Source organism: Bufo gargarizans, chromosome 3, assembly GCF_014858855.1.
Source record: "Bufo gargarizans isolate SCDJY-AF-19 chromosome 3, ASM1485885v1, whole genome shotgun sequence".
In the NCBI taxonomy this organism is placed as follows: domain Eukaryota; kingdom Metazoa; phylum Chordata; class Amphibia; order Anura; family Bufonidae; genus Bufo; species Bufo gargarizans.
Genome location: NC_058082.1, coordinates 593,698,101 through 593,715,462, shown reverse-complemented (window position 1 = coordinate 593,715,462; position 17,362 = coordinate 593,698,101). Strand labels below are relative to the sequence as shown.

The following is a 17,362-nucleotide window of genomic DNA, read 5'->3' as shown; positions in this document are numbered from 1 at the left end:
GCTGGTTGCTACAGGAGTCCTATCGTGTAAACCCACAGACACCAGAGATTAGGCCGACACACCATGAAATGATATTTTATTACACAGATTATACAGCAAATTTTTACAGGTAATGTACACATAAAAAAATAACTGAATATGGTACAGAAACATCAATTACGTATCACCTCCTAAGGATGTCTTCACATGTATCACTATTTTCCACTATGGCCAAATCCACTGCAAAATCTGTTTGCCTTACGTTGGGATTTTGGTGTGGATTTGGTCTGGAATTTCACATTTTGGGCACATTTACAAAAAAACTGGACAAACAGCAACAGCAGTAGATGTGTCTGGCCGATGCGGCTCAGCCCCCTTCAGCTAAGCCCCACACTGTTATAAAAAGGTGTGAGAGTCAGAAAATCTTTAACAGTCACACATTTTTGAGCCAAATGATGTTTTCTAAAAAATTTGCAACTTTTGCAACCTCCAAAAACTGCTTTAGTAAATGTGCCACTTTGGGTTCACCATTTTGCTTTGGTCTTTTTTATTGTCATTTTAGGGGGTACCTGGAGATCATTCACTCACACTTCGTCACGTATTAACACAGAGTAACCTGGTCCTGTCAATCAAAAAGGAGGAGATGGCAGAGGAAGGAGGAGGAGCACGAGTGCACATAGTGGCCTGGGCCCCCCTCCTCAGGGCACTTAATTGCTCTTTTGCATATGGATTCAAAGTACTTTTTCTCCAGAATGAGGCAACAGATATCCGAGTGAAAGAATCATTACATTCATCTGAGCTATACCTCACATACTCACATGGTGCTGCCTGTGATCACCAATGAACTCCAAAATCAAAGACCTCAATAGAATGCTTAACAGGATATTCCAGTTACCATTAGGGCCTCCATGGTATAGGGCACCCGTTCTCTTGATCAGTGGGTGTCCCCCACCTATCTAATAGTTATCCCCTTTTCCTGTGGATAGGGGATACGGTACCTTTTTGTAATCGGAGTACCTGAAACCCCCTTTGGCACTATGCAGAGCTTTCTGAAAACCTGACACAATATTGTAGGCACACTGGCATTGACATGAATACTTAAAACAGTGCATCACATTTCTGAAGTTGTAAAAAAGTTGAGATTTTTTAAAATATTTAGTACTAATGACCCCTGTATCCAGCTAAAAACCAAATATACATATTTTCCTTTCAACGTTCTGGCAAAGTAACTCGGGGGGAGAACACTTTTAATATCGATCCCACCATCAGTGATTAGTCATACCAGTCATTGTGTATGACCCTATAGGCTTCATGCATTTTATCATATTACAGCTCAGCACTAGGGCTGAAACGATTCATCTATCTTATCGATGTAATGGAGGCAAAAAAATCCTCGATGCAGTTTCCCTGCATTGAGGATTCGTTTAAATCACATGACCATGGAGCTCGAGTGAAGAAAAGCCTCTCACTCACCGCTCTGTGGCCCCCTGTCCGCACCACGTTGCCAGGGACAAGGCATTACGTGCACACATCATCATCGCGCTGGCTGAGACTGTGTGACGTCAGGTCCTGCCCAGTGCGTGCTGGGAAGAAGACGCGGTCCGTCTCCGGCGGACTCCATGTCAGCACACTGCAGTGCCAGGAAAGGTAGGTATAAAGTGAGCGGGGAGGAGGTGATGTTTGAAGGGGGCACCTGTGATTTGAAGGGATTGATGGCACTGAGGGACATGGATAGTCATGGGCAGGGCTGGCAATGACATGGAGGGGCTCATGGCACTAGGGGGGTGGGGGACGGCACAGGACATTGATGGTATAGAAGGGCTAATGCGCTGGGTGGGAGTCTGGGACACATGGCATGGAGGGGCTTGGAGGGGATGTTCTGATGGCACTGGGGGAGTGGGGGACATGGTGGATGGCATGGAGCCACTGGGGGGAGGGGGCATGGCAATGGATGGCATGAAGGCACCGGGGGAGGGGGACACAATGGATGGCAACATGGCATGGAGGGGCAGATGGAACTGGGGGAGTGGTGGACATGGCATGGAGGGGCAGATCTGATGGCACTGGGGGACATGGTGGATGGCATAGAGCCACTGGGGGGAGGGGGGCATGGAAATGGATGGCATGGAGGCACCGGGGGAGGGGGACACAATGGATGGCAACATGGCATGGAGGGGCAGATGGAACTGGGGGAGTGGTGGACATGGCATGGAGGGGCAGATCTGATGGCACTGGGGGAGTGAGAGACATAGCAATTGGTCTGGCAATGGATCGGCATGGAGGGGCTGATGGCACTGCCGGAGTGTGGGACATGGCATAGAGGGGCTGATCTGATGGCACTGGGGGAGTGGGGGACATGGCAATTGGGCTGGCAATGGATGGCATGGAGGCACTGGGGGACATAGCAATGAATGGCATGGGGGTCTGGCTCTGATTGCAGCAAGGGAGGGGCTGATGGTGGCAGCCTGGGGGATTGATCATGGTGGCATTGGCATAGGGGTCTGATTGTGGGCTTGGGAGGACTGATTTGAGGGCAAGGCTGACTGACTTGGGGGGGGGTATTATCTGTGGCTGAGATGTGATAGTCTGATTTGGGGGGTGTAGTTTTATCTGATGATCTGTGTTCTGATGAAAAATATTTAGTTTCTTAAATTCTTATTTTACCCCCCTAAAGTATGACTCAAATTGCTCAACTTTTACTGTGGCACAAAGCCACAAAATGCTATATCACTGTGCAGCATTTTTTGTCCAGATCCCCATTACAGTCAATGGGCATCCAGCTATGACATATGCAGCCATTGAACTCCGGCAGTCTGTTCCTCCACCGGAACAGACTGACGGAGTTCACAACATAGCCTTAGATACACATTCTGGCAGAAGAGCAGCCGGCCGGAGTATACTGTATTGGGTATAGCCGGATACAACCAGCTATATGCTCTCATTGACTATAATGTGGTCCAAGACCATCTGGTTATGTTCTGGCATACATGCTGGGTATCGTCCAAAGCATTATTTATTTTTTTGTCCGGCCAAAACCCAGCATGAATGCTGTAACAAGGCCGGGCCCCATTACAGTCAATAGCTGCAGCAGCCGGCAGTATCCAGCCATACCCGATTTGGTACATTTTGGCTGGCTGTTCTTCTGACAGAATGTACATTGCAGCTGTGAAAGAAGCCTTATGTGTGTGCAATTATTTGCTATACCACTGTAAGAAATAAAAATATTGTTTTTATAAAGCAATACGTTATTTTAAGAATGTTTTTCTTATTAGAGTACTCGATTAATCGCACAACCTCCAAGTTGTTCGAAGCCGTAATACAGCATCCATACAAGTCAGTGGGGCTCTAGTATTCTTTTGAATGCCTTGTTTTTCATACATGCCGTGTTCCATCAGGCGGCATATTACAGAGCTCTTCCCTCCTAGAGGCAATGCAGATGTATAAAGGCACATGCAATGCATATAAGTGTAGCATGGTGCGGCAGGTACAATCATGTGCCATGTGCCTCCGTACAGCTCCTATTATTTATCGTGATTTTAGACACATAACATAAAGCAAATGCAGCATTAACCATTTAAAAAATGTACAAGAAATCAGGACATTTCTTATCAATTATTTTCTGACTCATTAAGAGTTTCACACTCACCCCAAACCATATGTACAATAATTCATGAATGAGCCTCAAATCTATTTTTATAAAAAAAATGGAATAAAAATCCAAAAACCTCATATGTTTCAGTAATTCCTTCTCCTTAGCGTTTGCTTACGTCTCCTTACAAGAATCGTACAAGATTTTCCCTTCAAGGCATGATCTTTGTAGAGCGTCACCTCCCAGGTTTATCTACCAGCTGTCCTACGGAGGAAATATAGTAAATCGTCACTTTGACACCGCCAACCAAAACCGGCACGTGCAAGATGCTATTCTTGAAGTTCCAGGGGATCAAAGGTTGGACTCTTCTTTTCCAAGTCTATAGTCCAAGAAAAGTGCAAGCAGATTGTGTTTATAGACTTCCAAAAAGCACTGTCCGTCATAACCTTTTGGCCATACCAAATCCACGGTCTAAACGTATTGGCTTTTTGAGTACAAACTTGAAGTCTTCTTTGCCACCCCCACTCGGGGGACATTGGACGCGGCTGATTTTGGGGGTAGAGAATATTTGTACTTCTGCTCAGTGGGGGAACATACGCAACATAAAATGCCTCCACCAGCCACTAGACACAGCGCTGTTGCCCAACCAATGTAGAGAGCTTCCCCAAGCTCCCTCTTCTGAGCCGCATTGACCAAGGGGTTGTAGAAATCTTTGATGATATGACTGGCTGTCCAGGAAACTGGAATCAAGACAATGACACCGGACAAGATGAAAGAAATTCCTGATACTAGGAGTATGATCTTTTTGGACTTCTCATTGTCTTCTGCAAAGTTGGTGCATCTCATGCCAATTATGGCAACCAAGAAGGCAATAAATGATAAAATCACAGCGATGCACATCAATGCTCTACCAGCTTGCAAATCCGGTGTAAGCGCCAGCAGAGAGTCATACATTTTGCACTGCATTCTTATGTTGGCATGTCGGATGCAGTTCATCCATAGGCCTTCCCAGAGGGTTTCAAACACTATGATATTGTTCTCAATAAAAGCCGTCACCCTCCATTGTGGCATGCCCGTTACTGCACAAGTGCCTATAAGGCCAATGCCTCCTAGTACCAGCCCGGCTAGTTGCAGAACCCCTTTATCCATGGTGTTTTTGTAGAAGATGCTGGATGACAGGTCTCAGGTGCAGACGAAGAACACAATAAGATCTCCAGTGAGAAAACCTGCAGAGCACTTCTCAGCCACCTGCTACCAACTTGAATCCAGAAGAGACTGGTTGGAATTTTATGTACTGAACTGTTTTGAAAAAATCAAAATACCACCAAGTGGAGCAAAGAGACCTGTTTATCAGGTTGAACAGGTTTACCAGCCAATGACATGATAGCTGGAAGGGGAGTGGTTATGCCAACAAAGGATTTTTCATTTCAATGACTGTTACCTCTTCACTCGTACCTGCTTCCTCTCGTCCAATATCAAAATAATTGACAGGGTATACAAGTGTGGTGAAGGGCAGTCTACGCACATATGCATCCAACGCTTGGATGAACAGCAACTATTTCTAGTGCATGGATGTCTTCCAAAACTCTAGAGTCGTACTATGAAAGAGAAAGAGGAGACGCTGATAAGCTGTCGCTGGGAAACAGGTCTCCGTGCCTGAGAAACCACATTCTTTTGTACTCCATCAACCTGATTGGACGGATTGAGGGTTTTGAAGAACAACAAATCCACTTAAAAACAAAGTAAAAGACGAAACCTGCAAGAGAGAAAAGGAAATGATGAGAGGTCAAACGTCTTACACAGCAATGCAGGCGAAGGTTCAATGTGTACAGAAAATAGAAGGGAGGGAAGGGATGCAAATCAGATTAAGGTGCTCTCTCCCTAAGGAGAGTTAGTTGCCCCCGTGCTCAGGAAATAGAAGAAATGTAAAACCTGCCATTCCATTAATGAATTCTGCCATCCAATGAATTGACACTACACGATCAAGTGTGTAACCTAATGTACCTTCCCTCACAAACAAGTAAAGGACAGAGGTCCATAAATGAAAGAAATAATCCCCCTTTCAGCAGCTGATTTCACTACCACACACTGCAAATATTCACATCACACTTTCATGATTCGAAAAGATGTCCACATCCTCCTTTACTTTCATTGCAGGACCTGCGGAGACTACATCCCTGTGTAGGCGCCTACCCCCGACTAAAAACCAACCTAGAATGACCCGCTGCCTCAAGGGCCCCATGAAATTAACTCCTAGAGTAGACCATTTAAACTTTCACAATACTAAACCACTAGGGAATTGGCCAGTAACCACAGTTGTAGACCACCAAGGACATCATTGTTTGGTGGTATTATTTAGGCTTGGAATGGCAGTTTTCCATGGTAAATATATGGCAGTGCTATATGGGCATATTTATATATGGTATTTTTTTGGGAGAACAAAATTCAGAGGAAAAAAAGCAATCTAGTTTGAGAGCTGCACTTATACAGGCGGACAAACAACGTAAGTTTGTGAGCGTTCGCGTGTTTGATTTCAAGTGTGTGTTTGTATTAAGTGTGTGACTTTAGATTACACGAGGGAGTAAATGTGAGAGCATTTGTGTGCATTGCTGAGTGGCTGTGCTTGACTTTATTGTACTCTATACCAAGTCAGAGCAGTGTAGTCTAGTAGTTTATACACTGTGACTTGCTTTTGCTGCCAGGTTTATTTCATAACAGCTGACACTGGGATTACATTTAGTTAATTTTTTTTCTCTTCCTTCTCCAGGGTGTTGCACAGATGAGTAATTATGGTGTGGCTAACTAATTAGGAGAAGTTAAATAGCCAGTCTTGAGGGCAGCTCAGTCCTTTGAATACAGAGGGAAAAAACTGTCTGCTTTGAGAGCTGCACTTATATAAGCAGGCAAACAACGTGAGTTTGTGAGCGTTTGTGTGTTTGATTTCAAGTGTGTGTTTATATTAAGTGTGTGACTTTAGATTACATGACTTGAGATTCAGGGACTTTTGGAGGGGACTACAGTACGTTAGCTTATTATCACTGAACTATATTGTATTTTTTCTCTTTTCTTGCATAATCCCCATCTAGTATGTGTTCCATTATTGACAGCGCAGTCCAGCGCACATCCTGTCTAATGTATGTATCCTGTAACAGCCATTTAAGGGTGCATATCTTTGTTCAAAATGTGAGCAAATTGCCTGTTTGGAATCGCACATTGTGTTTCTAACCAGGGCGAGTTTTAACACTGAGAACGGTTGACAATTTGGGAAAGAGTTTGCTGCTCACTGAGCAAGCATTCTATAGGGTAGATGTGGGGGAGGGTGGTAGCGGGGAGGCTCAGGAAAATGAGGTAGCTAGCTGGATAACAGTTAGAAAGCGGGGTAGAGGGAAGACTGCCAGGGAGGCTAGCCCTGATCTGACACACCCCAACAAGTTTGCAAGGTCGGCAGATGAGGGGGATGTCAGTTCAGGGAGAGCACTGCTGCAGTCAGAGCCTTCCTCTGCCAGTCAGGGGAATGTCGGCTCCAGTAAGCAGGGGACCAGGAGAGCAGGACCCAACTAGAGGGACAGCCATACTGGTCTTAGTATTAACCAATAGACCTGACAGAACAGCAGATGTGCAGGTTGGGGGACACCTGGGAAATAGTGACAATAAAGTAATAACCTTCCAATTGTCATTCAAAAGAGTGTTTTTTCAGGGAGGAACAAAAATACCAAATTTCAAAAAAGCTAAATTTAGCCAAAGAGAGGCCATAGGCCTAACTACTGTAACTGGTACAAAGTCCTCACAAATAAAAAATACAGTCACAAAATGGGATATTTTTAAAGCATCCTAAAATCTAATAGTGAGAGGTACATACCGTATGGGAATAAAAATTTAAGGAACAAGAAAAAAACTATGTGGATAAATAGAACTGTAAAGAAAGCAATAAATGACAAAAAGAAAGCATATAAATCACTAAAACAGGAGGGTTGCACAGAAGCACTGAAAAACTATAAGGAAAAAAATAGAACATGTAAAAAAACTAATAAAAGCGGCCAAACTAGAGAACGAGAGATTAAAGGGAGTCTGTCACCTCCATATGGCCATATACAGTGCTTACATGGCTCTGTAGCACACCTATACAGGATTGTAACGGTACCTTTGTCTTTGTCTTTAAACGAAGTTTAATTCATATGCAAATGAGCACTCGCAAGTGGCCAGGAGCGGCGTTCAGTGTGTAAGTGCCCAGGCTGCTCTGCCTTCTTTTCACTTTACTCCTCCCCAGACTCTTCCTTTGCCCTATCGATGAGGCAAGAGACTTGGAGGGCGGGCAAAGGCAGAGACTGGGGAGGAGTAAAGTGAAAAGAAGGCAGAGCAGCCTGCGCACTTACACACTGAACGCCGCCCCTGGGCACTTGCGAGTGCTCATTTGCATATGCGATTTTCCTGCTGGTGCAAGTCTAAAGAAAAAAAAAAAGGTACCGTTACAATCCTATATAGGTGTGCTACAGAGCCATGTAAGAGGTGACAGACTCTCTTTAATTGCCAAAGAGAGTAACACTAACCCAAGAATGTTCTTCAATTATATAAATGTTAAAAAGTATAAATCTGAAGGTGTCGGCCCGTTAAAGAGTAATGAGGGGGGAGTCGCAGAGAGCGATGAGGAGACAGCAAAGCTGTTAAATATTTTTTTCTCCAATGTATTCACTGAGGAAAATAATCTGTCAGATGAAATGCGGAATGTAAAAATAAATTCCCCATTAAGGGTCCATTCACACATACGTGTGTGTTTTGCGGATCCACAAATCCGCAAAACACGGACAGCCGCAATGTGCGTTCCGCATTTTGCGGACTGCACATTGCCGGCACTAAGAGAATATGCCTATTCTTGTCCGCTATTGCGGACAAGAATAGGGCATGTTCTATTTTTTTCAGGATCGGAATTGCGGACCCGGAAGCGGGGGTCTGCAAATCCAGATCGAGGCCGCGAATCGTGCGGCCCCATAGAAATGGATGGGTCCGCAATTTCGTTCCGCAAAATGCGGAATGGAATTTCGGATGTGTGAATGGAGCCTTAAAGTGTCCTGTCTGACCCAGGAAGAAGTGCAACAGCAACTTAAAAAGATTAAAATAGACAAATCGCCAGGACCGGATGGCATACACCCCCGTATCCTAAGGGAATTAAGTAATGTCATAGCCAGACCCTTGTTCTGATATTTGCAGACTCTATACTGACAGGGAATGTCCCACAGGATTGGCGCATAGCAAATGTGGTGCCAATATTCAAAAAGGGTCCAAAAAGAGAGCCTGGAAACTATAGGCCGGTAAGTTTAACATCTGTTGTGGGTAAACAGTTTGAAGGTTTTCTAAGATATGCTATCTGTCACACTGGTGACAGGTTTGAGAAGGTCTGAAAGATTATCTGCTTATTAGTGATCTGACAGCAGCTTTTGGTATCACTTTGTCTGTGTGTTGCTGGTATGTCCACACCTCCTGTTCAGGTGTGGATCATGTGACCTTTACCTCCCCCTATTTAGTTTGACTTTACCCATCACTCCTTGCTCTGGATAGCTTCATTTGGTGTTGGAAGAGCTGGAGTGTGGTTCTAGTTGAAGTCCTGATCATCCATCATCCATCATCCTTAGAAGTTAAGTGTTCCGCTTGTTGTGCTTTGTATTCCCCCCCTCTGTTGTTTACTAGGCCTCAGTGAGATGCTGGTTCCTTCACCAGGGAAGCAGCGGGTTGTCTCTGCCCTGGCATTAAGTCTAGGGCATCTGAGGGCCATCAGGGTTTTCTAGGTTCCTGTGTATGGGCATCTCTACCATCGAGAGGTGCCCATACGGATAGGAGTTAGGACCAGGAGCAGGGCTTCATAGGTGGTGACCCTTTTCCTTCCCTAGCGGTGAGGCCTAGTGTCTTTTCCCTTCCATCTTGTTTTCTTTTGGTGTCCTCCCCTATTACATTTGTGACACTATCTTAGAGCATCTCAACGGAAATAAGCAAATAGCGCCATATTAGCATGGCTTCATGAGGGATCGGTCATGCCAAAGTAATTTAATCAGTTTCTATGAGGAGGTAAGTTCTAGACTTGACAACGGCGAATCAATGGATGTCGTATATCTGGACTTCTCCAAAGCATTTGACACTGTACCACATAAAAGGTTAGTATATAAAATGAGAATGCTCGGACTGGGAGAAAATGTCTGTATGTGGGTAAGTAACTAGCTGAGTGATAGAAAACAGAGGGAGGTTATTAGTGGTACTCACTCATATTGGGTCACTGTCACTAGTTAAATATCAATTTTCGCAGATGACACTAAACTGTGTAAAGTACTTAACACTTTAGTGGACAGTATACTGCTAGAGAGGGATCTGGATAGATTGGAGGCTTGGGCAGATAAGTAGCAGGTGAGGTTTAAAGGATAACTGTCACACTTAGACCCTAATTTCAATTTTCATATATGTAGTTACTAATAACATGATATTCCAGAATCAGTTACTATTAGATTAACCTACCCCATATTTAATAAGATTCAGCCCTTAGCAACCAGTCTGCATAAAACTGTAATTTCACTATTCAGTTAAGATGGCCGCCACTGCCCTCACCCTGAGGCTAATGCCGCCTGCCCTCACTAGCCAGTAACAATAGCCCCCCAAAAGTGTCAGTAACCAGAGCCCTCCCCCCTAAAGGGTTAATCTCCTGCAGCACAAAGGGGTCCTCTTACCACATGTTGCTTTCATTTATACACTGAGCAGACGGCAGATCTCCCTTCCCTGGTCTGCGCTGCTTCCACTCTGCATTCTCCAGCTCTGTTGAGTGAGGGAGCGTCTGCCAAGTGCAGGTACAGGGAGAAGTGCACACAGCCCAGGCACTGTTATCAGCTGCTGGGGAGGACCTGGCTTAAATTATTTACTTACAGTCCCTGGCTGTCAGTAATCTGACCTTGCACGCAGCTGCTTCTGCGTCCTCCGTCCTTCAACAGATAGACGGACCTGCATAGCAACCGGATTTTAAGCACAGGTAAAAGTAGGCAGTGCAGGGAACAAAACTGTGGAATTAAGGGGTAATTGAATACACAGTGAAAAGTTGAAATAGGGCCACCAAGGAGATATTAATCACCACAATCCAATACTCCAAAAACACGGGATGGAACAATGCAAGTCACCCATACATACTAAATAGTAAAACACTCGGTAACAATGACATGGAAAAGGATCTAGGAATTTTAATAAACCGCAAACTAAGCTGCAAAAACCAGTGTCAGGCAGCTGCTGCCAAGGCCAATTAGATAATGGGTTACATCAAAAGGTGCATAGATGCCCATGATAAGAACATAGTCCTACCACTTTACAAATCATTAGTCAGACCACACATGGAGGACTGTGTACAGTTCTGGGCTCCTGTGAACAAGGCAGACATAGCAGAGCTGGAGAGGGTCCAGAGGAGGGCAACTAAAGTAATAACTGGAATGGGGCAACTACAGTACCCTGAAAGATGATCAAAATTAGGGTTATTCACTTTAGAAAAAAGACAACTGAGGGGAGATCTAATTACTATGTATAAATATATCAGGGGTCAGTACAGAGATCTCTCCCATCATCTATTCATTCCCAGGACGGTGACTGTGACGAGGGGACATCCTCTGCGTCTGGAGGAAAGAAGGTTTGTACACAAACATAGAAGAGGATTCTTTACGGTAAGAGCAGTGAGACTATGGAACTCTCTGCCTGAGGAGGTGGTGATGGTGAGTACAATAAAGGAATTCAAGAGGGGCCTGGATGTATTTCTGGAGTGTAATAATATTACAGGCTATAGCTACTAGAGAGGGGTCATTGATCCAGGGAGTTATTCTGATTGCCTGATTGGAGTCGGGAAGGAATTCTTTATTCCCCTAAAGTGGGGAAAATTGGCTTCTACCTCACAGTTTTTTTTTTGCCTTCCTCTGGATCAACTTGCAGGATGACAGGCCGAACAGGATGGACAAATGTATTTTTTTGACTTTATGTACTATGTTACTATGTTAGAATATGTGAAAAACAAATAAAAGCTGCTAAACTAGAGACTACGAGATTAATTGCCAAAGAGAGCAAAATTAACCCTAAAATGTTCTTCAATTATATAAATGGTACACTTTTTTACTCGAGCAGCCAATAAATGTGTGCGGAGGTACTGGCATTCACTGTAATGCTGTAGCCATGTTGGCTACTGGCATTACAGTGATTTGCTGGCCGGAACACGTCATCGGGTGCTATATAGCACCCGATGACACGTGGTTCGGCTCAGTCTTAGTCAGGGAGAGCTGCAGCAGAAGGGACAGGAATTGGTTTGTTTTTTAGGCAGGGTTTACTGGTGAAAGGTGTTGGAGACCCAAACAACCTTTTAAGGACTATTATTTTATCTGGCTGCAATATATATTATTAGCGCAACCTGCGCTAAATTGTGTGCAATTGTTTGGCCGCTGCTGACAGTGACACAACCTCTGCTACATCTGTTGTGTTACCTATGTGCTGTGAAATTCAGCGCAATTGTTTGGCCGCTGGTGACAGTAACCTTAACTGCACTGCATCTCCAGTATAACGTTAGCGCATCCGAAATATCAGTGTCATTTTTTCACCGCTGGTGACAGCGACATTACCTGCGCTACATCTCCTGTAAAACGTTTGCCCATCCTAAATATCAGTGATATTTACTCAAATTTTTTCGCCGCTGGTGACAGCGACATTACCTGCACTACATCTCCTGTATAATGTTTGCGCATCCTAAATATCAGTGACATTGAGTGTAATTTATTTCCGCATGCACTAACAAAACCTGCGCTACTGTACGTGTGACATACTTGCAAGCATATATACCATTTAATATGCTAAAGGCAATCAGTAAAGGACAAGGAAGTGGCCGTGCTGCTGATGGTGCATGCAGAGGCCGTGGCCCTGGGTGTGGTGAAACTGTGCCTGCTGCCAGAGCACAAGAAACACACTCATCCACGATACCTAGCTTCATGTACCAGTTTGCAGGGCGGCACAGGACACCACTCTCGACGTCACACCAGTGCGACAAGGTGGTCGGTTGGATTGCAGCAGATAATGCTTCCAGTCGGTTAAGCACCACCCTGTCTTCCACAAAGTCCAGTCTCAGTAGCCAAGAGTCTGGTCAACAGAATCCTCACCCTGATCCTCCTTCCTCCCACAATGGAGAGTCCAGGAAAACAAATGATCCCACACTCGGATATTCCGAGGAGCTCTTTTCATCGCCATTCCTTGATTTGGGCCTCTCGCCTAGCCCGCTTGAAGAAAGACATGAGGAGATCTTGTGCAGCGATTCCCAAACTCTTGAGCATCCACAGTCAGAAGAAGATGACGGTGGGAAACGGCAATTAGTGTTTCACGAGGTGGATGATGATGATGAGACAGAGTTGCCAATAAGTCAACAGCAATTAGTGTCTCTAGAGGTTGATGATAAGGATAAGAGACAGTTGTCAATTAGTGAGGTTCTTGTTACAGATGGAGTAGAGTTAACACTCCTGTTTTCTGAGATTTCTGAGTTGTGTTATCTAATCTAAGCAAATACCTTCAATTGCTTTTCAATGGCTTTTGTCTCAAGATAACGCGATGAGTTAAGAAATTTGAGTTAAGAGCTGGAGTGCTAACCCTGCTCCATCTGTAGGTCAACAAGTCAGGAGGATGACCAGAGTGAGGAAGTGGAAGAGGAGGTGGTGGACGATGAAATCACCGACCCAACCTGGGAAGGTTGCAAGCCAAGCGAGGACAGCAGTAAAAGAGGGGGAGGGATTTGCAGCACCGCAACAGGCTGGAAGAGGCAGTGGGGTGGCAAAAGTGAGAAGGCGGGCCACACCAAACAGGCCCGCAACTGTTCCCCGGAGCCCCCCCTTGCGGCAACCTCCCTTGCCAAGGGGTAAGTGTTCCGCAGCCTGGCACTTTTTTTGAGGAAAGTGCGGACGATAAAAGAATTGTCATTTGCAAACTATGCCTTACTAAAATGAGCATGGCCGTGAAAACTAGCAAACTCACTAGCATGATCCGCTACATGGCATCAAAGCACCCTAATAAGTGGGCCGAACGCCTGGGTCCACAATCTGTGTCTGCGGGTCACACCACTGACTCCTTTTCCCCTGTGTTACGTGCTGGCCAATCCCCTGTCCAAGACGCAGGCCTGGATGCCTCCTGCCCTGCACCTGGACCTTTGCAAGCACCATTAATTAGCACATCCACTTCTGTGTCCCAGTGCAGTGTACAGATGTCCATATCCCAGGCCTTTGAAGGAAAGGACAAATACCCAGCCACCCACCCACAGGCCATAGCACTAAATGCGCACCTTTCCAAATTGCTGGCACTGGAAATGTTGCCATTTAGGCTTGTGGACACTGAGGCTTTCCGCAGCCTGATGGCGGCGGCAGTCCCTCGTTACTCAGTCCCCAGCCGACACTATTTTTCCCGGTGTGCCATCCCTGCCTTACACCAGCATGTGTCCCATAACATCACATGTGCCCTGACCAATGCAGTTATTAGGAAATCCACTTAACGACTGACACATGGGCAAATGCTTTTGGCCAGGGATGCTACATTTCCCTGACGGCACACTGGATGAACGTTGTGGAGGCCTGGAGCGAGTTGTACCCTGGGATGGCACAGGTGGTACCAACGCCAAGGATTGCGGGCTCTACTTCCATCAGGTTTTCCACCACCACCACCTACATTAGTGCTGCAACCCCCCCCCCCCCCCCCCCCTTCTCCTCCTCCACCTCCACTTCCACCTCTGAATTATTATCTTGCAGCACCAGTCAGCCATCAGTCCGTCGCTGGAAGCAGTGTAGCACTGCAGTGGGGAAGCAGCAACAGGTCGTGCTGAAACCAATTTGCTTAGGTGACAAACAGCACACCGCTGCAGAGCTGTGGCAGGGTATAAGGGACAATTCAAGCCTGTTAAGGCTAATGAAATGACCTTTCGTATCCCAGATAATAAAACTTAACTTGTATTAAGTCTACTAAGATTCCTGAGTGAAATAAATGTGACCACTACTAAATTAAAACTTTCTGATGTCCAGTCAGTACTCAAGCAGTAATGTCCTAGCTAGCACCTGAGGTGCACATCCCATTCATTCACACACTATATTGCTGTATTCAGACACATGTAGTATCGTACTATCTATTTCGCCATGGAAGATTCCACATGCAGACACTAAATGTGTTGAAGACTTGCTATAGCAATCTTACTGAAGGCTGACACTGACAAAGATCTCAGAACCTAAAACATGAGACTGTCCCCCAACATGTTTCGCCAGCTAATCTGGCTTCATCAGGGGTAACGGACAGAATTAAATGAAACGCTGTTTGAGGACCTTAAAAAGGCAATCGCGTGATTGGAAAAATATATATACCTAAATTTGGATATCAATCCCACATCAGCCTTCCTTGAGGAACTCAGAGTCATTTTGTTGGCAGCAAAGAGGGACAATTTGATCTCGAAAGACGAATATATACAATCCCTGCCCCACTATAGCAACACTATAAGCGATTCCTAAAATCCATAAGCAGAGACGACCTGTACCTGGCAGACCGATTGTATCAGGTAATAATAGTCTGACTGAAAATATTAGTCAATATGTGGACACGTTCATCTCTCCATTTGTCCCTTCTTTGCCTTCTTATATCAGAGATACCAAAGATGCGGTCACCAGGTTTGCAGGAGATTCAGGTCGGAAACCACACTCTCCTTGCTAGTTTGGATATCGAGGCACTGTACACTAATATAAAGCACGATTTGGGAATAAAGGCAGTTAGTTAATTTCTGTACACAAAGGGGATTCAATTTCACGCTCATAACGAGCTAGTACTCACCTTATTACAGTTTCTTCTTACACATAATTATTTTTTTATTCAATCGCAAATTTTATTTACAGTCTGTCATTGTGTGGAAAAGTGAGAAAATTCCAGCCTTTTTTGGGGTGTATTAGTGGAACAAAATAAGGGCTTATTTGCCGTTAAGCAGTGCAGTTATATGTTCTAAAGCCTTTTTTGGGGTGTATTTATCTCCTTTTTATTTATTTATTTGATCTAACAGTATGTCAGACAGAGAAGTGAATAGCCCTGTACAGGGGAGTGACAGAGGCCTAAATGTTTCTGGCGCAGGAACAGGTCGCAGCAGAGTAAAGGGCCGTGGCAGCAGGGGTCACTTCAAGAGGCCTGAGCTCCCGGTGTCATATCTCAGCAACCCAGCGGTTCCTAAATGGTTGACTCAGTCATCCACTTCGTCCCAAGTGACATCAAACACCTCCAGCCAAGAGACGGTGGGTTCGTCAGACACAACCCTTAGTTGGCATAGCCCAGGAGCAGGCCCTGTGCCCTCACCTGTTCTCAACCTACCTCTGACCTTTTCTGTTACCTCAGCCAGAGAAGTATTATATGCTGTGGGCTCAACTCCACTATACAGTGAAGACGAGCTACTAGAGGACAGTCAGCAGTTACTGCCCAGCCAAGATCTGGAGGAGACATCCGCCGCTTCCTCCGATAGGCGGGCAAGTATGGATGAGGAGAGTGGCGTGAGAGCTGGTGATGAGAGCGGTCAGGCTCCTGGCTCAGAAACCATTGAGGAGGATATCAGTGGCATGCAGACAGTACTCGATGATGATGTAGCCAATCGCAATTGGGAGCCGGGTGACAAAGGGGCTTTATCATCATTGGGATAAGAGGGTGGCAGCTTGAGCGTGAGGCAGCGGTGGAGTCAGCAAGTCAGTAGCGTGGTCGGGAGTCAGCAGGGTGGTATCAGTGGGAGGTCGGGAGCCAAACGTGCCCAGAGTAGAAAACCCGCTTCGAAGGAGCCTACCTGCCTGGCAAGTAGTGATGTAGGGGTTCACGGAGGCAGCGGTAGTAGCAGTCAGTCAGTGTGGAGTGTTGCGGATAAAATCACCTACTGGGCGGTGTGGCAGTTTTTTGCTAAGCCACCGGAGGAGGTGAACATGGCCATTTGCCGAATCTGTGGGTAGAAGGTGAAGCGTGGCCAGGATGCCAATGTTGGCACCACGGCCCTGCGTCAACATATGCACCGTCACCATAAAGTGGTCTGGGAGAACCGTGGCTCCAATGTGGTGGTCCAGCCTGCCGCAGCAACCGCTGCATCAACCAGTGGCACGCACCAGATTTCAGGAAGTCAAGGCTCCACCACCTCAGCTGAAGAGAGCTGTCTGTCCTTCCCAACATCTATCGGTCCTGATGCTCTTGCTACTCGCCCTTCTACTCCTCATCAGTCATTCCATCAGCAATCGATCACTGAAGCGATTTCCAAGAGACTACAGTATGCATGCATGCATCCAACGGCGCAGAAGCTGAATGTGCTCCTAGCCAAGTTGCTGATGCTGCAATCCCGTCCCTTTCCAAGTGGAAAACTCTGCACCTTTCAGAGAACTGATGGCTTGTGCCGCGCACCAGCCCTGCACAAATATGTAGAACAGAAGGTGGGCCAGTCCTTGAGTCTGTCGGTGTTTGCCAAAGTGCACGGCAGCGCCGACGTGTGAAGCTGCAACTACGGTCAAGGACAATATATGTAATTTACGGCCCACTGGGTAAATGTGGTTCCTGCCCAACCAAACCAGCAACTTGGCCAGGTGACGCCGCTTCCGCGTCTATTTTCTCACGCCAGTTGGTTCGGCGACAATGTCCGCCTCTGCATCCTCATTCTCAATTGAGTCCTCAGCCTCCACTGCAGGGACAGTTTACAGTGCCCCACCAGCATATCACATGTGCAGGGCACAGCTGGGTCACGCTGTTGTGCACCTAATTTGCCTGGGCGAACGGAGT

At 45.9% G+C, this 17,362-nt stretch overlaps 1 protein-coding gene across 1 annotated transcript; it reads right to left on the bottom strand.

The window, feature by feature from the left end:
* Positions 1-2,095: 2,095 nt before the first annotated feature.
* Positions 2,096-4,833, bottom strand: LOC122930802 (claudin-8-like). The gene has a single exon (XM_044284410.1). The coding sequence runs from the start codon at positions 4,715-4,717 to the stop codon at positions 4,040-4,042; it is 678 nt and encodes a 225-aa protein (XP_044140345.1). The 5' UTR covers positions 4,718-4,833; the 3' UTR covers positions 2,096-4,039.
* Positions 4,834-17,362: the final 12,529 nt, after the last annotated feature.